The 26,039-nt window shown below is 30.2% G+C and overlaps 3 protein-coding genes and 1 pseudogene across 8 annotated transcripts; 1 reads left to right on the forward strand and 3 right to left on the reverse strand.

The window, feature by feature from the left end:
- Positions 1-608: 608 nt before the first annotated feature.
- Positions 609-1,531, reverse strand: LOC121175176 (nodulin-related protein 1). Its single transcript, XM_041017396.1, has one exon. It carries the CDS (start codon positions 1,181-1,183, stop codon positions 824-826), a length of 360 nt encoding a protein of 119 aa, XP_040873330.1. The 5' UTR covers positions 1,184-1,531; the 3' UTR covers positions 609-823.
- Positions 1,532-2,789: 1,258 nt separating this feature from the next.
- Positions 2,790-7,286, reverse strand: LOC100801040 (remorin 1.4). 6 transcript variants are annotated; one of them, XM_041017397.1, is made up of 6 exons: positions 6,960-7,286; positions 6,247-6,321; positions 5,013-5,258; positions 4,262-4,649; positions 3,636-3,717; positions 2,790-3,201 (listed from the first exon to the last, which is right to left on the reverse strand). In XM_041017397.1, the coding sequence occupies exons 1-6, from the start codon at positions 7,042-7,044 to the stop codon at positions 3,007-3,009; spliced, it is 1,071 nt and encodes a 356-aa protein (XP_040873331.1). In that variant the 5' UTR covers positions 7,045-7,286; the 3' UTR covers positions 2,790-3,006. The 6 variants fall into 6 exon arrangements, with proteins under 6 accessions (XP_040873331.1, XP_006583951.1, XP_040873333.1 ...); XM_006583888.4 differs by having other exon boundaries at positions 6,247-6,341; positions 6,795-7,286; XM_041017399.1 differs by having other exon boundaries at positions 6,247-6,341; positions 6,960-7,276.
- Positions 7,287-14,154: 6,868 nt separating this feature from the next.
- Positions 14,155-19,253, forward strand: LOC102666057 (alpha-1,4 glucan phosphorylase L-2 isozyme, chloroplastic/amyloplastic-like; annotated as a pseudogene).
- A 3,480-nt stretch (positions 19,254-22,733) lies between these two features.
- Positions 22,734-25,112, reverse strand: LOC102665457 (uncharacterized). The gene has a single exon (XM_041017400.1). The coding sequence runs from the start codon at positions 24,575-24,577 to the stop codon at positions 23,009-23,011; it is 1,569 nt and encodes a 522-aa protein (XP_040873334.1). The 5' UTR covers positions 24,578-25,112; the 3' UTR covers positions 22,734-23,008.
- Positions 25,113-26,039: the final 927 nt, after the last annotated feature.

A 26,039-nucleotide genomic window follows, 5' to 3' on the forward strand; every position in this document is an offset into this window, starting at 1 on the left:
AATATAATTTAATTAAATATGCTTATATTTATCTCAAAATAAATCATAAATATTCAATATTTATAGTAAGGAAAATACTTAACACATTCCTAATATTCAATTCACGTAGGTCTTTCTAAATATGAATTTCATTCTTCAATAGGTTTCATTTTAATGAGACCCATATGCATATGAAATAAAACTAACAAGAAAGTGTGTTAGGGGAAAAAAAAAATACTTGAAAGCCTGTTGCATATTCCTTTCTTTGTATGTGCGATAAAGAGATACTAAACGTCCCTATCCTATTCTCATACCTCAGGACATATAATTTTTTTTATTCGCAAGAGTGGATAATTTTCAAATTACAACAACTCACACGTTATTCATTTAGCTAGACTCCCTTGTCCCCAATACATGAATTTAAGGATACCTTCAACGTACGAAGTCCAATTTTCCAGTACCTATAAGAGAAGAAAATTCGACACAATTCAACATTACCATCATAGTTATATTTATACACAAGACAAGGGAAACAAATACTTAGCTAAAAAGAAGCCGGCCGGAAGTACTCTTGTTTGGAATTAGAATTAAGAGAACAGACACAGAAGTCACTAATTAACTCTACAAAGTACAAACACCAAATCACATTTATTCAACCATACATCATATAACAACAACAACAACAATACTAGAACTAGAAGTGAGAAATTCAAGACTTTTTTTTTTCCATTTTCTTTTTTTACAATAACAAGATTTAAATCTATGATCTGGTGCATATTACCCAAACCCCACTACTAGACCGAGAATAAGGACTCAATTAAGGTCTTATTTAGTTGCTTTGTAACTACTTTTTGAAGAAGCCTCCAGCCAAGTTTGCAAGACCACCTAACCCACCACCACTTTCTTCACCTTTAGACTCTGCAGGCTGTGAAGGAGCAGTGGTATTATCACCCTGGTAATTATGCAGATAATCAGCAGCCTTGTCAACATATTGCCCTATGCCTTGTTTGTCATCAAGTTTTCCATACTTCCCCGCCGCGTCGAGAAGATCGCCGGCAGCGTCAGCCACCTTGGCCTTGTCCACTTTGTCGCTGTCGCTCTTCAGAGCCGACTGCGCCGCCTCCGCCACCAGCTTCGCGCTCGTGATGAGTTCGGTAGTGGACTGCTCGCTGGGGGGCTTGTTCTGGGATTCTTCGGAAGCCATTGATACTTACTTATTGAAGCTTCTGCAACTACAGTTCTGTGTTATATATTTATAGAGTGGGGGTGAGATTTTGTGAAAGAAATATCTGTGGAATTTGTGTGGTGCAAGATATGTGGGTCTGGCTTGTGCCCTTATCTGTTTGGGCATTAACACATGTCGTGTGGTACTGTTTGCTTTGAGTGTCGGCAAAACCGTGTTGCTTTCTGAGGATATTGAGCAATGACTTCCACGCGTTCATGTTTTTTATTGGGTGATACCATAGATATGATTCTTATCTTGATGGGTATAGATATTTGATAGTTTTTTTTCTTTATCTATATGATGGTACATGATACTAATACGAAATATTTATTGTCATGAGAGTGATTAATCTAACCGTGAGCATATACTTTCTAACATAGTTTATTTTATGTTTAAGATCAGAATTTGAATTTTAAATAAAATTTGATTAAAGAATATAAATTATTACTACCTTGAAAAGGTGACGATTACAAGAATGGCGGGAAGTGAACAGTATCCGACGACATTCAGGGACATTGTGATTGCTTGATATATAACGGTTGAAGATTTGCAGTGTGGTGGGGAACCAACTTTTCCCATAATTATTAAATTCTGCATTATGCACACTATAGTAGTCCAAGTAAGATGGCATTATTTCAGCCAAGTAGCAAATTAGTGAACAGTTGTGCATCTTGCTTGGATTTACTAAGAATAGCAACATTTAAATTGATATGATTGATACTGCCACACTCTGTTTGGCAGGTGGAGATAATAAATAAAAAGAAAATGAAAACAAAAAAAAAATACTTTTTATGTGATATAAATTAATACAAGAGAAGAAAGTATTTTTTTTCTATCTTCTTATTTGTTTAAATAAAAAAGTAAGAAGTTTAACATATTGACTGTAAAAATATATTTATTTTTGCATAAATGTTTTTCATAAATTATCATTTTATCAATGTATTTGCATGTAATTTGGGTGAAATTTTGTTTTATTTATAGATATTTGATCTTAAGTTTAACTTGCTTCCCCATATTTTGTGAAGTGAATATTTACTGCATCAGTTGTACGCTCCTTATAGCTTCACGTGATATAGGCGTGGAAATCTTTTCCATAGGTTATAAACATAATTATATTTATAGCCGGGATCTCTATGATTGGTATGATCACAATCAAAGTAGAAAGTCAATTTTTTTTCCAAAACAAATCTAAAAATTACTTTTTAGATTTGTTATATTTATACGCCATTAGTCTGCCTACATATAAAAAGTCTATTTTTTTCATAAATATTATTACAAGTTACAATTGCCTCTCTGTTAAATATACCGTTGATGCTTAATGATTGGTTTTATAATTTTATACATTTGTTTCTACTTTTTTTTTTACAATTTTTTTCAATTACGGTTAAAATTAATATTTTTAGAAAATTATTGAAGTAGAGATTTGAAGCTATTTTCTTCACCTTAAACTCCCTCTTCACTAATAAAAGTCTATCTTTCCGGATAAAGAGTTTAATTTTTCACATTCATAAACTGTGGTAATCAAACTACGAAATCAAGAAAACAGGAACTAATTTAGACCTAAGTTAGCCCCACATGTCTTCAGTTTTACCGAATATTCTTTCCCACTCCTTTCCTTTTTTTTTTTTTAATATATATATATATATAAAATGGAAAAATATCCCACTACAATGTGTAAAGAGAGCTTTACAGTTAGAAATCACAGAATTGTAAAACAGATAATTAATTACATATTCTTTTTGTTATACCCAAACTTTAATTAGTGATGTTATGTAATATGTACATATATATAATTGGTGTTGTTAGAAGCAAGAGCATGGCCCTGGAATTTTGCCCGTTGTTCTAATTATATTTGCCTTCTCTTTTGCTTTGAGCACTTCACTCCTTCGTCTTTCCTCTGCTTGTGCTCTTGCTCCCCCTGCAATTTGACTAATATAGCTCATCTTATCTTGATATTTCTTCAACACTTTCGCCCTTTTCCGTTCACTTTCACTATGCTGCATGTTTCATATATATTCAATAATTAAGTAGAATTTAATTGAAACAAACCAATAGAAAAAGCTTTTTTTTTTTTTTTTACTATCTATCATCTAATATTAGATCAATTGACATGAATGATAAAATTATTAAACTTTTATGATAGTAATTATACAAAATTATATGTAAAAAGATTTCTAAGTATATGCTTGGTTTGTACAGTTAAAATTGTTGCGATACACGTTTCAATACAGATCTAACAAATAAAAGTAAAATAAAAACAAAAATAAAGAGTTTGATCCTTTGACAAAAAGTATTTTTGCCTCAAGAGTAATATGCTCTTAAACTATGATATTAAAATACTTACATGTCAGAATTAAACTGTAAGCACTACATATGCACATATAATTTAAGTAAGCATGAATTTGTTGTTGAGTTGAGGGAGAAACCTCACCTGATGCTTATTTAGCTTGCGTATTGCTTTCGCCTTCTTCCTCTTTTCCCATGAATCTATCGTTTCCAACAACTTCTCGTACCTGACAATTTATATTCAGTGCATGAATGAAAAATGACATGTGATTGAAAAACAATTTTCACTGTTTATTAAGTTTTTTTTTTTCTTCTGAAGTGTCATTTTTGTACTAGGGAAGAAAATATATAGAGGGTAAATGTGATTTCAGAAAGACTTATTCAAGTCCTGATATTGAGAATGGTTTCTTTGCTAGAATGTCAACTCAAAACAACTGATAAATGGGAGTGTGCAAAATAACCAAATCACACCAATTAACCAATTTTGAACGTAAATTTAGAAACAATTTAAGTGTCTCTTTAGGTGAATGTTTACAATTTTGATTTTCAATGAAACTAATTGTGTAAAATCAATCGTGATTTTAAAGCTTTATATGTTCCACTGTTTCTTTTTTTCAAAAAGTGAATCAGCAATAAAATTTAATATAAAATTTTTAATCTAATGTAAAAGCTATATAAAGTTAAAAGACAAATCATTCTAATGGGTTTGGTTTGATTTTTCCAAAGAATATCCAAACCATGTCCATATCCTATAGTGATAAGTATACATACCTTTCTTTGATCTTTTCCAACTCCTCCCTCTCCCAGGCATCTGCTTTTGTTCCATTGGTACCTGGTCTTGCTGAAGTCTGCCTGATTGGTGGCGGTGGCGGTGGTGGCAATGGAGGTGGCGGTGGCCTTAAAGGCATTTGCTGATGAACTGGTGGAGCAACTCTTGGTAGTGGGGTCTCAGGTTTTATTTCACCAGTGTTCACCGAGTGCTCATCACCAAAAGTTGTAGTCCTTTTTGGGGCTTGGATCTCAGGTTTTTTACCATCAGTGCTACTCTTCACCTTTTCACCAAAAGTTGAACTCCTCCTCATTGATGGTGCAGGGGTCATGGTTTTTTCAGGCCTCTTCAAATCCACTGTAGCATTGTTACTTTGGTCATTTTTAAACCCTACTTGTGAAGCATTGCATATGCAATTCACCATAATGGTGTTAAAGAGAGTATAAAGTATTTAGAGTAAATTACACACTTCTTAAGATTTTTGTTAGATTTCACAAAATCTTTCCATATTTTAATGTTTAAAAAAGTCTCTCTTACAATGTACGTGGTGTAATATCTTTTAAACAACTAAGGGGTTAATATAATTTACAAGAAATATCAGTGTAATATTTTTCAAAATAATTAAAAAGGGTCCTATAGCTATAGAAAAAAATAGAAAGATTTTGTGCAATCTCACGAAACCTGATGAGGTGTCCACTGTAATTTACTCTATTATTATTATGACTCAAGCTTTGTGTTCATGTCTTTAATTACCTGAGAACTGCCTTGATGTGCCACCAAACTGAGAAATTGGAGGTTTTGTATCATCCACTTTGCTTTTGCCTCTGGTCAAAGGTGTCTCCCTCTTTTTCTTTTGCTGTGGAATTAGTGAACCCTCTAGTGAAAAAATTGCGAATGCAGCAGCAGCTACTGCTGTGGCAAGCTCCATTTCTGCGTCATAATCATGACTCATGGTTCTTGAAAATTGTCTCTGAAACCAATTCTGAGCCTTTTTCTTATCTGCAGAAAATTTTCACTAGAGTTTGTTAATTAGCAGATTGGCTAATTCATTTATCAACCAAAAATAGTAGAAAGAGAACGAATAGCTAGCCTCATCAACGTGTTCACAATTTACATGCTCCCCTTTATAAATTCATGCTTCACTTCATAAAGTATTGCTTGTTATTAAAGACTTTTCATATTTAATTATTAATGGTACTCCTAGTTTTGTCGCATCAAATATACAAACTAACAATAAGTTTATTTGTAATGATGGAAGTAAATGTCAAAACTCTAACCGTAAATATCGAATGTAACCCCAAAAATTATCAGAAATCTAGAATGAACATAATTTAATGTCACTCTGAAAAGACGTGTGTTAATTTCTCCGAGGATTTCTCTTCAAAAGAGAGGAGGATATAACGGTCTGACTCATGCAGACTTTACAGGGTATCACATCTTTCAAAAATTTCTTCGAAGAGAAAAATAAAAACCACTGGTTGGAGGATCAAAAATCCTTCTTTGAGCCATGAGGATCTAAGAATTTATCATCACTTTTGTTATCATCATCAAGAAACCAATTTTTGGTAGTAATATATATATATATATATATATATATATATATATATATATATATATATATATATATATATAAGCTTTAATATGTTATTTTTCTCTCCCCTTTTTGTCCCTTAACTTAGTTAAAGATGGTATTAACTACATTAAATCACCCAGTTACAATTTCATGTTGCATTTCCTATTCTAATTAAAAACAACCCTTCAACTTAAAATAGTTAACAATTAAGAGAGAATGTTACTTTTTTAACTTAATACTTTTTTGTTAGAGGTCAAGTAAAGAGACCAAAATCAGAGACATGTGATTAATTTCATTCTGTTAAAGATGGCACAATATCCCAAATTCTCAGCTCTTTCCGGATGACATTCTTTCTTGCCTATTACTACTACTAATAATTAACAAAGCCTGCAATGGAAAAATTAATTACATCACCTTTGAAGGATGGGGTTTTCTGTGTTGTAACTTTCTGATCCCTGCTGCCACCCAGATCAGCTTTATTCTTCTCCTCTGCACCAGTTAATTTCGTTCTAGCAAAAAGTTTTCAGCATATAGACAATGTTTATGGAACAAAAAACTACTATATACAATATACACCTATTGTTGTTGTATGCATATGAATGCCTAGTTAAAAGACCTCTAATATGTGAAAAAGGTTGTGCAAAATAGAAATTAAGGTAATTTTGTGTATAGCCCTTCTGAATTATATACTAATGCTCAAAGGCTATGATATTCTTGATCACCCACTAGGTTCACAAAATGATTGACATTCAAATATTGCAAACTAGCCTTGATAACATTAATAACTATATTGTCAGCACAACCCTACATGGTAATTAAGATGAAAACAGAAGCCTCTTTCTTTATTAAGAAGTAAAATGATCCATTCGCCTAAATTATATGAGTGGTGTGGAAACTACAATAAATGATACATGCATGTTACCATCCAACATTGCTAAAGGGTGAAAGCAAGAATTGCTAACCTTATCTGCTTCATCAAAGTTTCCATTCTATAGGAAGAAATATAAGAATTTTCTGATCTCTAACTTCCCTTTTATTAGCAAATGCTTTGTTATCAACTAATCAGAGTGGTTGGTTGGTGCTTATTTGAAAAGGAAGAAACCTAGTACAAGCAAGGTTAAATATACCTTGCATGTGTTGTCTGGTTTGGAACTCAATTAAGTGCCTTGTGGGGGAAGACAGGTATTCTTTTCTTCCTTGGAAACTTACCATTAAGCATGGGATTTTAATTGGTTTTCTTGACCACAATTTCTAATCTAGCAGATTTCTCAGATGAAAATTTGTAAAAGACCAAAGTAAATTTTCTAGGAAGAAGAAAAAAATATTTATATATGTCAGATTTTCACTTTAAATAAAAATTGTGTCCCTTTGAACATTTAATGCACACTAGCCTGTGGAAGTTCCAAAGGGTATAAAGTATAAAGAACAACTGGTTCAATGATGTCTTTAGCATCTATGCATGACATGAGAGAGAGACCAATGGGTTTTTATGTGTTCCATAACTAGCTTTGCCTGTGAAATTATTCAAAAGAAAACAGCTACTTCTCCTTCATTTTTCTACAACATATGATAGAGATACGAAGAAATGAAAAAGAAATACTACTCTGTTTGTGATATAATAACACAGATCATGTGATGTAAAGAAATTAAAAAAATGAGTACGTATAAATTATATTTGTAAACATTTTTTGTGATATACTATAATATTGCTCAATTTTTTTTATAAGAATAATATTACTCTATTTAAAAATAAGATTGAAAAATTGTCAAATATTAGTGCATATAAAAGGATAAGATTTGTAAGTGATAAAAATATGCACATAAATTTCTAAAAAAAAAATAAGCGTATATAAATAATACTATTACTCTATTTTTAAAAAGGTTGTCACATGTGCAGCCAGGGCAGAAAGTGTTGCAGACCTTTATGCTATGATCTTAAAAAAAATATAATGAAAAAGTGACTGCTGCATGAGATTGATGAACACACAAATAAATGCATTTACCGATGCTTGCATAAAGTTAGTCCAATACTTAAATGCATGCATACATGAGCGCAACTTTTCCACCGTATTAACTACGGTTTGACCAATTGAGATCACAAGATTGTTCCCAAGATTTTACCTTTGCACTCCCTCCGTCATCTAATAATTATCGCTTGTGTACGAAGAAAACTTTTTATTTAAAAATAATTATTATTTTAAATTTTTAATATAAAATTAATATTTTTTTATTTATATTTCTTATTATATTAATGATATAAATAATAAAAATTAAAAATACATGAAGACAGAGTTAATTTTATAAAATTGATATTCTCTTTTATTAATTTATTATTATTTTATCTATGTAAAACAACCTATGATCATAATTAAAATAAGACTGAGAAAGTACTATAAATTAAATTTAAAATCTAAAAGAGGTTTTTAATTATAGATAAATATAAAAAAAACAAGTTTATTATTGTTTTTTAGGATAGGACTGTCTAAGTTTTATGAAGTTTACAAATGTTTTAAAAAAACTAAATAAATACATTTTTGAAATGGAGAAGCAATTGACTAGTTATTTTGGTGTTTTTATATTAGAATGTGTGATTTTCTCGTTCAATGTCTAATTTTTTTTTTTCACTTGAACGTGTGATTGTTCCGTTCAACATAGGTAAATATTTTTCCAAATACAACCTTAAAGCATGACATTTAATTGGTTAATAAGAGGGGAAGTGAAACTTATATATTTTGTGTATGTTATATTATGTGTATGGATGAATGTGTTTGACTTCTTACTTTTTATGATGTGTACCTAAATTATTTTCTTGATTTTTAGTCCATCTTATTTTTTTAGATTTAACTTGATTACTTAATTTGTATTCTTACTAAAGAAGATTATACCAAAGTTAACATTTCTTTTACCTACCAAATTTTAAACACAAACGTATTCTCATAAGATTTGATTTCAAAACTATGAATTACTAAAATACTTTTATAGTTAATTTACACGCTCAACGATTTTAGCCATCTTATTTGATTTTAAGTAGAAAAATTCTTTGTTCTATATGGAGGGAAAAAAAAAAAGAGGTGACACAACTTGCCAACACTTACAGGTTGATCCAAATAGTTGAGATGAAATTAACTCTTATTTTTCTTGTGGATTTGGTTTTCACCTAAAGCTACTAAAATCTTGTTTGGTGGTTTTTTTTTTTTATATAGAGAAATCACCTTATCCCCCTCCTCTTATGTATATACATAATTATTTTTAAGTTAGTGTAAAATTAATTTTATATGGTGTAAAATAATTATGGTTAAGGTTAGATAGTGTAAAATTATAAAAAGTTATTTTTATTTATTGTTATTATAACAATAATTTAAGTAATGACTAGTGTAAATTTGTGTAAAAGTTGTTATTATTATAATAATAGTTAAGATTATTATCATTTAAAATAAAAATTATTTTGATTTTATGTGTAAAAACAATAAATATTTTTTTAAAAAAATATTATTTATTAAAAGTTACATATTTAAAAAATTAAAAAGGAAGAAAAAAAGTTTAACCCCTCTTTAATAGATTTATGGATCCATCCCAGTGACTAGTTGCAAGGAATAAAAATACTCATGGTTAAGGCTTGTATAATAATTTTATTAGTAAAATTTTGTTGACAATCATACCATGTTATTGATGTCTTGTTCAATATAGTACCACGGGTGTTTTTTCATTTTATCATTTTAATGAAGAAAAAAAAGTTGATGATTTAGTTCAAAATCATCATCATTTTCTCAAAATTTTATTTCTTATAGAAACTATAGATTTGGTCACGATTCGCAAATTAACAATAAAAAAAATTAATACGACAAAAGGATGGACGATTTGTGGAGGTAGTATGATGCAATCTTATCCCGCAAGGACATTAGATAGAAGAAGACTCAAAAGAAGATTGAACCAGAGAGGTAAGAGAAGATCTTAGGTTTCTCATAAGTCTTAAGATAGATTTTTGAACCATGAGCTAAGTATGAACCCACTTATCTTTGTACATATTAGATTAGGATTTCATTATTTTTGAACCTTGTATTTAGGACTCCATAATGTAGGTAGAGAACTCTAGAAATGTAAGATTTTTCAGCCCTTGTATTTTAGGGCACCTAGACTAATTTTTGTATTAGGAGTAATTTTGTAATTTCACATTCATTAAGTGAATATTTGATTTGTGTGTTGAAAAATAAATTTAATTGAATTGAGAAAAGTCTAATCTAATTAAATTTTAAATGGGAGGTGGAAATTTGCTTATTACACCCCATTACCTTCATGTTTTACATGCCTCATGACATCTAAGCACATCTAGTGAAAAATCTTGGATTTGATCTTGGATTAATGGGCTCCAAAATTTGGCTTCACAAATTTAATTTCAAATTTAAGTGAAATTTGAATAGAAATTTAAATTTTACTATAATTTTGTGTGACACTTAGGCTATAAATAGAGAGTATGTGTGTATTTTTTTTTTAACTTTGATCATTTGAAAATTACATTTCAAAGTTCAGACCTTATTTGAGGTACAAAATTCCGTGTTCCTTCTCTCCCTCTCTCTTCACTTATCTTGGTAAACTTTTTCTTGATTCATCTTCTCCTTGAAGTAGCGTCTCAAATCATCTTTCTTCCTTCTCGCCATTAAACATCAAGAAGCAAATGACTTCATTGATAAACAAGTTCCATGAAACTATATCATAGTATCATCTAATTATGTTGCATTATGACTTGTTGATGACGTCAGCATATAAATAAAGAGGTATAATAGAATTATTCGACAATCAAGAAAAGAAAAAGGGTATGATTGAAGAAGATAGAGTAGTTTCTAGTTTGGGCAACATTGGAAGTGATAATTGAAAGACTTTGGTGGAGCAAACTGTGCTACCCCACCATGGGAATATGAAGTTGGCTCCAATGGTATTGTGTCTACCACTAACTGTCTAGTAACGTGGAAGTGAATTGGGCTTCAAGTTAGAAGTGTGTCCACTCCATGTAAAAACATATCCGTTTTATCTCCAAAAATTGCCGTTAAATTGTCGCACTATACCATATTTATATTTTAAAAAAAAATTATTCACGCATCTCTCTCTTATTATTAAAGCGTTTCGCAGAGAACTTTTTCTGCATTTTTTACATGCAAATCTTGCACAAATTTTAACATAAATAGGGAACTTTTAAATTATTCATGCAAATAAAGAATATTTATTTATTTATTTCAATTCCATAGAACTAATAACTATTCGATTTGTTTAAAACTGTATGTGCTTTGAGTAGTTTGGATGAACATTGATAAAATTAATTTTAAATAAAATTGATTTAAATTAAAATTAATTTTGAAGTAATGTGATTTATATTTAAATGTTTTATTATAAGATTAAATTACGAGTAAAATATAAAATTTTAAATTTAATCCAAAGATTGCTCAAAATTATTTAGAATTAATTTTAAATTATTTTTTAATATGAATGTCAAGGATGTGAAAATATATATAAAATTAAATATGACTCAAAATTAATTTTTTAAATTGAAATCAAATTCGCATTTAATATTTGTTTCTTAAAGGGATTTATATCAAAACATTCTACAAAAGGTGAAAGAAAGACGTAGAGGAAAAAATATCTCTTGTTATTATTAAAGCAAACAAGTTCTGTGGAGAATTTTTTTTCCGTTTTTTTTACCTGCAAGTCTCCGACGGATTCCGATGCGGTGTAACCGAGCGGGATTTCATTATGCATGGGCTCTTCTCTTTTGTTTGGCATATGCAATCTCATTTTTTTTTTATTTCTTTTTTAGGTGCTTGCTTGGAAGGATCAAACAATTGGATTCCTTGGTCTCTTTTCCTTCTCCAAATATTTACAATCAAACTTTCAAAGTATGCCAAAATATTTTGTTATTTTTTCTTCTTTTTTTTCTTGATTTTTTTTCTCCAAATCGGACATTTTATCTCATGTCATTTTTTAGAAGAATCTCATTTCATTTTGGATGTATATTTTTTAGGCTTTCTTAATTTTATTTCGCCAAAGACTAATATATTGTGTTCAAATTTCGGTGATCATCATCTTTTAATTTAAAATGAATTCTTTTTTGTTTTATAATGCATTGTTTTTTTTTATTATAATTACTGGCAAATAATGAACTTTGTAGAAAATCGGAATATTACGTAAAGGAAATCCGTTTCTTATGCTATTGTGAAGTAATCTCTTTCTGTTGGTAAAAATAACTATAGCTAAATTCAAAGCCTCTACCTATCTGTTTTTGTTAATTTTGATTGTTGAAAATTCTCATCAATTGTTTTTTTTTTAAAATTCCATAAATATTGTATTTATATTTAGGACTGAATTTCAAATTTAATCAAAATGACCAATAATTAAAAGAACAACTTGTGCATCGCATGGACAAACAGACTAGTATACATTAAATGTGTGTATTAATTTCATTGTCATTTTTTTTCCCCTGAACGTAAGGTATTTTATAGATAAAAACTGTGAGGCTATCCTTCGAGAAAGTAGAGTATCAATAAAAGGACAATCCTTCTCTCCACAAATATTGCTCTTTTTACATAATAAACAATCTCTCCTCATAAATATTGTTCTATTCAGATAATAGATATCAAAGTTTTTTTTTTTTTTTTATCAATATGCATACTTTCTCCTAAATATTTTCACAATACATCACTTCAATTTTTTTTCCACTCTACACTAGTTTTGGCTACAGGGGTGAGAATAGGTCAGACCAAACTTTGAAAGGTCTGAGCCTAGTCTATGATGAATTTTTGAGGCCCAAGTCTGGCCTATAGCTTATCAAAGGCTTTTATTTTGGCTCGACATGACCTTTTTAAAATCCTAACTAATTAAAGTCTTACTTAATGATAGGAATAGAAGTTATGAAACAGTAATGTATTAAAAAAAATTAATTATACCCAAAAAATAATATAAGTATATATATATATATATATATATATATATATATATATATATATATGTCGGCTTATCAGACTTGCTTTTTAATCAGCCTAAGCCTGATCTATTTAATTTAATTGGCTTTTAAAAAAACCTGAGTCTAACCTTTTAATTTAATAGGCTAGTTCAAGCTAGACTTTATGTAGGCCATGTCGTAGGCCCCTGTAGGCCTTTTAATTGGTTTTAAAATTAATTTTTTATTCAATTAATTTTTAAATTTTTTTTAAGAGTTGATTAAATTAATTTTTTTTAATAAGAAAATTATATTATTAAATATAATTATTTTTGTTATATTATTTAATTTACTTAAGATATTTTTTAGGTGCATATTTTTAAAAAAATCTGAATTTTGTCTAGTAATATATTTATTTTAGTAAAAAAATTATAGCTTTTAATATTATTATTTTACTAAATATAATTTATTTGTTTATGTCATTAAATTTAATTAAAAATGATAATACTTTTTGTTTAATAATTTATTTATAGAATAACATTATATTACATTATCAATAAAATACTTAAACAATCACATTTGACTAAGAAAAAACTTAAATGAAGATATGTTAGGACAATTATTTCTGTTATTGTCATGTTGTCGGCAAATTTCACATTTTTTTTACTATTTTTATGTTCATTTTCGTCTTCGTCCATCTCATTAGGAATGTGAGTTGAAATGAGACGACCTTTTGCAGTCCTCTTTCTCCTTGGATCATGGCTCCATTGATCTCCTTCATATTATTTTTACCACATTGATTCATGTGTGACAGTAAACCAAAGGAGTTGTCGTAGACGTACAAAATGTGTTGTAATGTGAATAGCGGCGTCACATAGTTCATGGGATCATCATAAACAAATTTATAGGCAGCCATGACGTGAGAACACAGTAAGTGTTTAGCCTGATATTCATCACCATCACACTTTTGGGATTGTAACATTACTCTAAACCTTCTAGGTGATATTGGTGTTTGAAGTAGGAATTGAGTCTCTGTTACAATAAATGTGTGATTGTATCCGTCAAATTTGTTTACAATGTGTGTATTAGATTCTTGTTGACGGTTATTCATTGCCTTAGAGACGACTTCAGAATATTGTGAGCCAGAGTTGATCATTGTCTGAGTTTGTCAACCTCTACTAGCAAAGAGTTGTGCGATTTTAAAGTATGTCTCCTCAACCAATGATGACACCGACAAATGTCTTGTATTTTTGAACATGAAATTAACATACTCACACAAATTGGTAGTCATATGTCTCTAACGTTTTTCTCTCATCGAAACATTGTACCTAACTTTGTTTGGGTAATTGATCAAGCCATTCAGCTACACTTGACTTATTCACACAGATATCCCCAAGATGTCGCCAGTGCATCGTATCTTTTCCGTAATCTATTATGTTTTATCATATTTTTAACAAACCAATAACTCAAATAGAAGAAGACATGTATCCTGTACAACATATTTTAGATTATTATTAGTTTTGTCATATTTGCATTGCAATTGTATTTTTTAATATGTTTTATTATTCTCGGCTATCATCTCAGTTACCACACTTTTAAATTTTATGTCTATTGTATAAGACAAATGTATCAATTATTTTTTCACTTTGTTTTTTAATTTTTTTTAATACTACTAACTAATTTTCTTATTTTTTTAATTAATGAATATAACAAAAAAAAATCAACGACACATAAATTTAACTACAAAATTACATATAACGTAACTAAAAAATTATACTATAATTTTATCCAATCTTTTCGTTTTTCTTTATCTGTCTATTTTTTCTTTTAAAAAAATTTTTAAAAATAATTTAATAAAAAAATAATTTTAAAATAAATTAAAAATATATTTATATAATATAATATCTTTATTATGTTTAGTTTAATCCCTTAATTTATTTATAAGGTTCAATTTGATTTTTTTTAAGATCCAATTAGGTCATTTATTTTTTAAAATTGGTTCAATTTGGTCTCACTTTTCTTTGATTATTATCTAAGAAAAATGAGACCAAAATTGATTTTTAGATAACACCAAATTGAATCCATTTAAAAGAAATAAAGGAACTAATTTGAAAAATAAATTGAACATAATAAATAATTAAGGAAATTTTATCGATCAAATTAGAAATTTTATTTTGGACTTAAATATACTTTTAATTTATGATAAATTAACAAATTTTATTTTGAATCTCTAATAAAATTATTTTTTATTGAGTCCTTGATAAAATAAAAAATTTATATTTTTTATTTTTATCCTTATAATAATATGTAAATCATTTACTATTAGTCCCTATCAAATATTTTTCAAAAAGACTAATATAAAATGAAGAAATTTTTCTAAGGACCAAAATGAAAAAAAATAAATATATTAGAAGGAGTAAACATAATAACAAGAAATAAAAATAAATTTATTATAATTGTTTTTATTAAGAACCAAAAACAAGATTCACTCATTTATGACGTTTAAAAATATATTTAAATTTTGTTGTAATCAAATTATAACTATAGCTTGCTTCCAATAAAAATTTCTGCATCCGGCTCTATCTATTCCATTGTCATTGTGCTTTACTTCTACAAATGTTGGGCTTTTCTTTTTTTGGTACACACAAATGTTGGTTCTAATTTTAAGTTGAAATTATGTAAAATAATATAATACTACGCATACTTTATTCTTTAAATGAATTTATCTAACTTGACTAAAATTAATTAGATTTTTTTTTTTTACATTTTGAGGTCGTACAGAAAGACGGATTTCACTTCTAATTCAAAGCTTCAATAGTTTTGCCACAATTGAATCAAATATTTAAGAAAAACTGTTTGAGTGATTTATTTTCGATTAATTATTTTAAAATAATACCCGACATTTAAGTTCAAGTCAAACATGACTCCATACCAAAAAAAAAAAAAATCAAACATGATTGATGTATACCTAAATAATAGATAAAAATAAATAAATAAATAAATAAAAGTAAAGGTGCAGTAGAAGTTCGATTAACTTGAACTTGAAACAAACTTCAAACTAAATCTTCCACCAAAATATTTCCACACAAAAAAATCTCTTATGCACCAAAATATTTCCAGAAAAAATCTCTTACACCGTATTTTTGTGATCACTTCTTTATTTCATCCCATTCAAACAAGGGAATGGGGGATTGGGTCGGCTTGCTTCTTGCTTTTTGAACTCCTTGGCAACTTTGAATTACCCTGCATGGGGATATGGACTTAGATACAACTATGGTTTATTTAAACAACATATAACAAAGGATGGACAAGTGGAAGTTGCTGAAAACTGGCTTGAGGTATTACTTATATGCTTTGATTCACAGTAAAAGGCGTGAGGTCACTTTTCATATTAGGTTAGGCATGCGTTCGAGAGTTGGAAGACTATCTTAGTAAGTTAGAAGTTCTTATGTTGATTCACTGACTGAAGTGTCTCTATACAGATGAAAAATCCTTGGGAAATTTTGAGAAATGATGTCTCTTATCCAATTAAATGCTATGGAGAAGTTATTTCAGGGCCAAATGGAAGTATACAGTAGGTTGAAGGAGAAAATATATTGATTGTTGCCTATGATGTTCCAATACCCTGATAGAAAACTAGAACCACTATAAGCCTGCGGTTATGGTCCACTAAAGTTTGACCGGGAGAATTTGATTTGCAATCTTTTAATTCTGGAGATCATGCCAAAGCATATGCTGTTACGAAGAATAGGAGAAGGTCTGTGGAACTTAATGTTCCCTTTAACTATCAGAATCCATGTCCACCATGGATGCAAGAAAACTTGCAGAGGAAGCTTAAAGGAGAAAGAGGATAGAGGAAACTGAAATTAGCATAGAATGAGAATTAGCTTATAAGAGAGTTGGTTATTACAATTTATATAGTTGGTTGCAAGAGTAACTAACTTGTAACTAATTAACCTAACTAAGCTAACTCTAGTAACAAAGTGATCAATATGAATTAACCATGATCAAACTATATCTATGCTAAGATCCCCCCTCAAGCTAGGAATGAATATCGGACATTCCTAGCTTGAAATACAGAAATTGAAAAGCACTAGGCAGTAGAGCCTTGGTATATATGTCTGCAAGCTGATTAGCAGAGGTAACAAGAAACAATTCCACAATTCCTTTATGCATCTTCTCCTGAACTAGATGACAATCAATCTCAATGAGTTTTGTTCTCTCATGAAAAACGGAATTTGTTGCTATATGAAGGGCAGATCGATTATCACAAGATTAATCCAAAGAGTCACCCACCGTTGTTATCCACGCACCAAGCCCATGGAGTATTGGGTGTGAGGAGGTGTGTTGAGAAAAACCCAAGTCTTACAGGCTAAAAATAAAATCAAGGTAGAGTATATAAGTGAGGGGTAACCCTCACCTCTTGAGTTAGCTTTTGAGGTTGAGTTAGGCCTAAACTCACATTTTAAGAATCTAAGATTAACCTTTAGAACAGTGTAACTTTTGTATGAACAAAAGCTTATTTTCTCCTTGGTCCAAATACAATTTGGACCTCCATTTCATCAGCTAATATATTATTATTTTCTCCTTGGCCCAAATTGTATTTGGACCTCCATTTCATCAACTAATATATTAGCAGTAACACTAACTTCAGTAGACTGTCTGCATAAATGACAAATTGATGATCATTTTTTAAAAATGTTATATAGCAACCAGATCTATTATGTTTTGTACCCTAGCGTTGAATCAATAGAAGGAAAGACTCTGCGACTGAAGCAACAATACACACTATGCTCTGCCTATCTCCAGGATATCATCGCACACTTTGAAAAGAGATCGGGAAAGAGAGAAAATTGGGACACTCTCCCAGATAAATTGGTGGTGCAAATGAATGATACTCAACTGTCTCTCTGCATTCCTGAGCTAATTAGGATATTGGTGGATGTCAAGGGTTTAAGTTGGGAGAAAGCCTTGGAATATTACTAAGAGGTGCTTCCTTTTGCAAAGTGTATTCACCTTATATTTAAAAGATATAAAACCACTGTTGATATTTAAGCTAATAGCTTAAGCTTTTAGTAGAGTTGGTCATAAAATGGTATTAGAGCCTCATAGTTCAATTTTTTTCCAATAATTAAGTTGAATTTCGGCACAAGGCAAAATGGCTTAGTCCATGCTGTAAGCCCAAAGGGCTCTTCCTATGGGGAACACTGCTTTTAGGAGAATTGGTGTTTAAAAACATTGTTTACTTGTAAGGGTTAGTAAGCTTGTTTTGTTCTAAAGTTTCTATTATAGTCCTTGCCCAAAGGGCTTTTCCTTTTGGGGGAATGCTGCTTTTAGGAGAATTGGTGTTTAAAACCATTATTTACTTGTAAGGGTTAGTAAGTTTGTTTTGTTCTAAAGTTTCTATTATTGTCCTTGGATGCAAGTTTGTTAACAAGATTGCTTCTGCTAAAATTGCCCAAGTACCAGTGCGCCAACTTACACAAATAGACTAGGTTTCTATTGTCAAAATTCACACCCTCTCAATAATAACATTTATAACACATGGAGTGCTCTGTCGATTCACTTTCCAATGTAACTACTAGTTTGATTTTTAAACATTGTCTGATCCATCTTTTAATGAATCTTCTAGAACTGTTGCTTACACAAATCACACAGTTCTACCGGAGGCACTAGAGAAATGGAATTTGACACTTCTTCAGGATTTGCTTCCTCGACATGTGGAAATAATACGAATGATAGATGAGGAGGTAATGTTAAACATATGTGGCTTTGATTTTCAGATTGTCATTTTATATATAGTTCTCGACTTCTTGGTTCAAATGCCCATTCACATGTCATTATTTGTGAAATCTAATCTTATTTAATTTTATGCATGTTTGTTTTGTTCAAAGGCCCATTCAAAGTTGATCCAAAACTACCAATGATGGTTCGCAGACTCACAGTCATCTCCTTCTCTGTTGCTATAGAAACTCTTTTAATTTGATAGGGTCTCATTATTTGCTACATAAGACAAGGGACTCAACTCTGTATTGTTGGCTAAAATTTCCTGTGCTGCAAAATAACATCAATCTTTTGTGAGATTGTTGCATAGTTTAACAGTGTTGCAATTAGCCATCTAAATTTTGCTTTTAAGTTAGTCTAACAACACGGATTCAGTTTTATGTCATTTTATTTTTTATTGGCTAAATGTAATGATTTTGGCGTATGTCATTTTCTTCACAAATATACGGGCGATTCTTAACAAAATAAAATAAGTCACACACATCAAAATCCAATCTATGTCAGCTCAATAGAATAAACCTTTTAGCATAAAATCCTACACGAATACAAACGACGACATAACAATTAAAATTCCAATGACATGTTTTTTCCGCACTCATGTTAGAAAAAGATCTAATGTATTCATTTTCAGGTGAAGCGCATTCACGAATACAAACGACAGTTACTTGGGAATTGTTTATCGCTACATAAAGATGAAAGAATTGAGTGCTGAGGAAAGAAAAGAAATATTTGTTCCTCGAGTTTGTATTAGCATTTGTAACATATGTTCAAGCCAAGAGGATAGTAAAATTCGTCACAGATGTAGGAGCTACAATCAATAGCGATCCAGAGATTGGAGATCTTTTAGAGATATACACAAAATTACATAAATCTCATACATTTTATGTTTTTTTAGTTTAATTTATATACATTGTCCATTTTTAAACAAAATTCTATTAAAAAATATCTAATTTTGTCCATTTTTAAACAAAAATTTTATTAAAAAATATCTAATTGTCAGATCGTATTAATCAATAAAATAATTAAATATTATTCAATGTCTTTGTAAAAATGTTAACCGTGTATGTATAATTTTATTTTATTTATTAAAAAAAGTTGGTAAAATAAGAAAAGTACGTGGAAGAAATGTTAGAGCTGCTCCCATAGCACTATTTGAATTGTAAGTAGTTTCATGCACTGGGAATTACTCAACTAGTTCTTATTAAACAATAGGAGATCTTCTTGAAAAGAATTGCGTACTAAGTAGAAAAGGTAATGTAAGGAAAATTCAAATTAGACTCACTCTTCCTAGAAAGGAAAGAGTTTACATCAAATTCTTAATCATTTGTGTCAAACCTACATTCAGCACCGTATGCATGTAAATTAAATTATTTTCTTAATACTTTCTCGGTATTTTGCTCATTTTGTATGGAGTGGGAGTAAATTGTAATTCCACTCAAAACTTAACTTTCCTAATGAAATTCTTGACACAGAGATTAAGCTCATCAATTTACTTATAAAGATTCTGGGTAAAAAAATGACAACATCAAATACCTTAAAATATACGGAATCAGTTGTTATGATCCCAAAGCCAAACTAGACTTCTGAATTTGTCATGATCACTAGTCAAATTAAAGAAAAAACAAAAAGGAAAAAAAACAAATTGAGATTCCATTTAAACTGGCCGGCCACAGCAATCTCAATAATCTTTTGTCTAAGCAAAAACGAAGACAGAAAAGTTGCCTGCTTAGCACTTACTTTATGTGCAAAAGAGACAGCATCTGTTCCCTGATCACTAGGCATGATGACACTAAACCACTTAATTCACCGAGGCACTACTACTAGGACTCTGTTTTTGCTTTTCTTTTATTCTTTCATTTCAAATTACACATTATAACGGATAAAATCAAATAAATATTTGATACTTAAGGGATAAAATTAAAAGTTATTCAACATCAATAGTTATATAACTTTTATTATTAGTTACTATAAAAGTTATTTAGTATTAATATTTATCTAATTTTTATCACTGGTTAATGTAGTATACTGATAATTAAGATGTGTTTTTTCTTTAAAGAATGAGGCTCGAACTTTACTAGAAGAAAAAAACATATTTATAATGTAAAATACTTAATTTTCTGTTACTTTTATTAGTTCTGAAAAGATCTCATATCAAAATTCATTTTAGACCTAAAAATATGTTAGATGGACTCTGTTTTTAACTTTGAAGAAATCTTTGTAACTTTATAGATATTCATGAAAAAAAAATAGAAGAAATAACTTTTGAAAAACTTGACACAAAAACTAATTTTAACTAATGTAAGCAATTTGATTTGTTTTATATTTCATATAAATGCTTGTTAAGAAATCAAATTAAAATGACAGAATCCACTCTTAGATGTGTTTTTTTTAGAATAAGAGAATAAAAAAAAGAAAAATGAATAGTAAAATAATGTGTGATTTATAATTTTTATACTATTTTAATTCAAATTTTTTTTATTAAATTAATTTTTATCCTCTAACTTTTAAAATTAATTCAATTTGATCCTTTAATTTTTTTTAATTTATTCCTCTAATTTTTAAAATCAATTATTTTTTGAAAAATATATCTTTTGTGACGGTTTAAAATTACATAATAATAATTATAGATCGTCATAAAATATGATTTCTTACGATTTAAACTAAAATAAAATTAAACTTAAAAAAATTATAAAAAACTACATTAAATATAAAAAATAAATTAAAACACTAAAAAACTAATTTAACTACTCTATTAATCTTTTTGCAAGACCTAGTGATACCTTTTTATTGTAATGATTCCACATACCTTAGTACAGTTCTGTTGTTTATATGCGATTTGATTCTCGTTGGCTGCCTCTGGTGCTGGCTGTCTTGAGGCCACATGAGAGCAAGAGCTAAGTTACTACTATAATATCAGTGGTTCTCTCGTACACCCGAACGGGTAAAAGAATTGAATAGGGAACAACACATATAGTAATTGGCACGAAGCAAAAGGCATACCAATTCTCCTGCTATTACAATTAATTGTTGGACATGTACACATGGAGCAATTATAAGGTTTGCTGCCTTAAGTGGTAGGCGACCTTACAACCACTTCAACCCACAATTTTGTCTTGAATATTAAAAATAAATTGTGGTTTATAATGATGATTTTAGTCCTTGAATATATAAATTGAAGACAATTTAGACTATGTTTGGTTTGTAATTAAAAATAGTATAATACACGTTTTAATGTAAATTCAATTGAAACTAAAATAAACACAAAAGTAAGGTTTAAGATCCGTTAGCAAAATTAGTTTTTTAACTAACAAAATTCGAAAGCAAACATGCACTTAGGCTTTGATGAAAATTTTGATTTCGTCTTTCAATATGTAAAAAGTGAGACAATTATATTTTATAGTTAAGTTTTGCAGAATTATTTTATCATTAAACGATAGTATTTAAGGATTAATTAGCTGATACACATTCAGACCAGATATTAAATAAGAATTGTCACCAATTTATATATTTAGGGACAAAAATAGTTATTAACCGATGTGATTTTATTGATAGTTGTGATTACCTTTATCCAATGTTTAACTTTAAGAATAATCAAAGTGACTGCTCTCTTTTTTTCAATTCTAATAGATGAGATTAGATCAAATTCAAAGCATAAATTTCAGGTGAGGGGAATAAGCAGTCTCTCTTAGAAATTAACTACACTTATCACGGGAATTGGATTGACCATAGTGCTGAATTTTATGTTAGAAAAGATAAATTTGGTCACAAGACAGACTTGGCGGGTAGCAAAGTTGGACCAAAAAAAAAAAAAGCTACACTTTCTTTAAACCTTCGAATTTCCTTTTCCTCCTCTAAGGATTCTTCTAGTTTAAGAAAGTAAAAGCAAACGCTTCAGGTAATTCGGGTTGCAAAACAACAAGAAAATTAACACAAACAGGCATTTCCCTATTCCACAGTCTTGCGTCCCAGAAGATAGTTACACATTGCAAATAGTAACTGAGATCTTAAATCTGTGATCAAAATTAAGTAGTATTATTTTTGTTATTGATCATCACTTGACCATAAATTATTTAAAATCATGTTTTATACATTTCCACAAGAGGATGAAACGAAAAATTGAAAAACATGGAAAGACAAACATTCTGAATATTATTAATTGAATCAGTGAAGAGTAAAATTGTTATTTGCAGCAAAGGAATGTAATTCTGAGAATATTCTTGGGTATAGGAAGAGTCAAATTTCAAATATTTCAACCGAGATACTACCAAATTGTCATGTGCCATTAACTTGAAAGAAAACAGCGACCTCCTACCAAATAAAGCATAGTAAAAGCGTTAAGAACGAAAATCATTTTACCCGCATGGCTGTACAATGCAAATTGCTTTTATCATATGGGATAAAGACAAAAACATTCTAAGTAGTACCTCAATGCTTCCAAATGATGCAAAACCCAGGATGCCAATTTCCCTATTCATCAACAGGAGCAGGTAGATTGAGATCAATAAAGTAAGGAACTTGTTTGATCACCATAGTGTTTTCTTCAGAACCTCCAATGAAATGTGATCTTTTGTGACCCCCTAAGGCTTGGCCTGACTTGAAAATTTTGTAGCAGATTGGACACTCATGATCCTTGCTTTTCTTAGAAGGCTTCAACTTCTTCTTGGGCTTTGTGCATTTCTTTCCATTGAGAGCCTTACTCTTATGATGAGACCTTGGAGCAGGAAAAGATTCAGTCTCTGAACTGTTTTCATTACTCTCATCATCTATTGAATCATAAGAATCGTTGTCCCTTTCAACTTCAAAACACTCATACTTCCAACCTCTTGTGCCATTCTTATATACCTCATTGCCAAAACCACTTGCTATCTTCTTGCTAGAAACACCAACTAAATCATAGTTGTTCCTCTTTATTGAATCAAACTTCCTTGTAGTTCCATGTGTTGTATCATAATCCAAATCTTCCACCCCTAATTTCTTCACTACAGATGCAGTGTACTTGCTTGACTTACCCTCCACTTTGGACCACCTGAATTCATCATTCGAGAAATCTGAGTCTACCATTTTGGTTTTGGGACCATATCTGAAAAATCTAGAACCTGAATAATTATCAGAAGCACCAAACTCAGCAGACTTAAACTTAATATCCTTAACCTTAAGCAACTTCTTCGCCACAAGATCATAAGCATGATTATTAGAGACAAAGTTGTTGTTATTATTACCATTGCTGACACCAATCCGGGTATCAGGAGATGATAATTTTGCTTCTAGAATAACCGAGTTGTTATCAGAAGATTCAGTAACCGAAGCAAAACGACCACCCTTGAAGTTGAAGCTAGAATCTCTAGACAACAGCATCAAGCACCTAGCCACCTCTTCTTGCTCCTCCTGCTCCACCTCTGACACAGGTGAAGAACCATTGGCCAAAGGAACAACACCAGAAGAAGAAGAAGAAGAAAAAGAAAAAAAAGGGTTGTGATTGGAAAGGTTAATGGTCTTCTTCACCCTCATTCTCTTGGATCTCCTTGGATGAGTTGTTGGAGCACAAGTCTCGGTGTCAGAACGACTATCCATAACCAGTTTCTCTTCTTCAAACTTGATGGTTGTTGTTGTTGTTCTCTTCTCTTTCTCTGAGTGACAAGCCATGTGGCCACAGAGAGCCTTCAGTGATGGGAAACCTTTCCCACACTCTTTGCAGAACCTCTTATCCTCCTTATTCTGTTGCTGTTCATTGTTGTTGGCATTGGCACCACCACCAGAATGCACAAACCTCACTGTTTTCTTGGGGTTCTCTCTGAGGCCATAAATGGGGTTGTTATTATCTTCACACCATAACAAATCTCTCTTCTTATTATTCCTCATCACAGTACCATCCAACTTGATGAACATGTTGTCATTGTTATCATCACCATCAACAACAACAACATCGTTGCTTCTTTCTTCAGTCATAATATGGGTCCTGATGTGACCCCCCAGAGACTTCCCACAAGGAAACCTCTTGCTGCAATACTTGCACACATACTTCTTCCTCTCCTCCATGGATTTGATGATGTGATATGTGATATGTGAATCTGACTCAGAAAAGAAAAAAAACAGATGTTTATTATACCCAACAAACTACACTGCAAGGACAAAATATGAAGCATTCATTCCATGATCATGTTCCCAAAAACGGTGAAATAAGGAAGAGAGAGAGAGAAAGAGAAAGGGACAAAATTCAGATCACCAAAGTTTGCTTGCTTTTTAACCAGGAGGTGGTGATCAGAAGAAAATCAAATTGGTCAGAGGTGACAGTTCCATAAGTACAAGATCCAGCCCACAAAAAGGGGAGAAGACCCCTTAATTTCTGTTTCCCTTATAGAATGCTCAAAATTTAAGGGGCATGTACATCCATGGAGCGACAAATCACAAATAAAACTCAAAGAGAATGAAAAAAAAAAAAACACATCAAATTTTGAAGAAATTAGATTGTTACATGCAACTACTAGCAGTGTGGCTTAAAGAATAATCATTCATAGAATCATAGTAATATATAAGAGCTAATTAACCCAAGATTATTATTTTTTATTTTTTGCTCTTTGAACTTTGGTTTATCTGTGTTGGGTGAAGTAGTTGTTGGAGTAGAATTCCATGCATGTGAGAAAAAATAAATAAATCATATTAATATCAGAAAAGGAGTGATAGGCAGCACGTGTACTTGTTAAGAGACATTGGGGGTTCAATTTAAAGGGTCAAGATTTGTGGATTGTTTTGAGGATGCATTGGAGGGTGCCACATATGATATATGACACTAAAATTGAAGCATCCAAACTATACCTTAAATTGTCTTGCTTCAATTAGTATAGTGTAAGTCGTGTATAAATAACCTTTTTTTTATAAGTATATGATTATGGGTTTGATCTTGATTTATGCACATGAAAAAAATATATATTGAGAGAGGTGAATCCTTTGAATGAATTTTATTATTTTGAAAAATTAATACTTAACTATGGGCTTAAAAAATAATCTAATTTACCCAAAAAAATTATCTTGCTTCTAAGCTCAAGCTCATACAGGTGAAACATCAAAATCAAATCTCCAACCGTTATTGTTTGGAGCTCCTTCTTTTGTCCCCTACATTCAAAAATGACATTTAATTGCATTTAATGTGTGTTTCTTTATTCCAATGGATGTAATATACCATGTTTTCCCCGTATCTTCTCCATATGCAATGGCCACCTTCATGATTTGAAATCAAATAGAGATTGGTTGGTGGTGCTTCTCTTGTGTCCAGCAAATTCTTTGGAAGAACATGAAAATTTTAGATTTTAAAATATATAATATTTAAGTGATTTTTTTTTGCTTTTTTATATTTAGAAAAAAATTATTTATTGATTGAAATTCAAAGTGAGGTCTATTTAATAACCTTCTCTCAAGTGTAGAGATATTCATTTTAGTAGACATGTTTGTCACATGTGTTTCTACTTGATTAATTTATAATATCTAATTTCTATTTTTTAAT

Source organism: Glycine max, chromosome 7, assembly GCF_000004515.6.
Source record: "Glycine max cultivar Williams 82 chromosome 7, Glycine_max_v4.0, whole genome shotgun sequence".
NCBI lineage: Eukaryota > Viridiplantae > Streptophyta > Magnoliopsida > Fabales > Fabaceae > Glycine > Glycine max.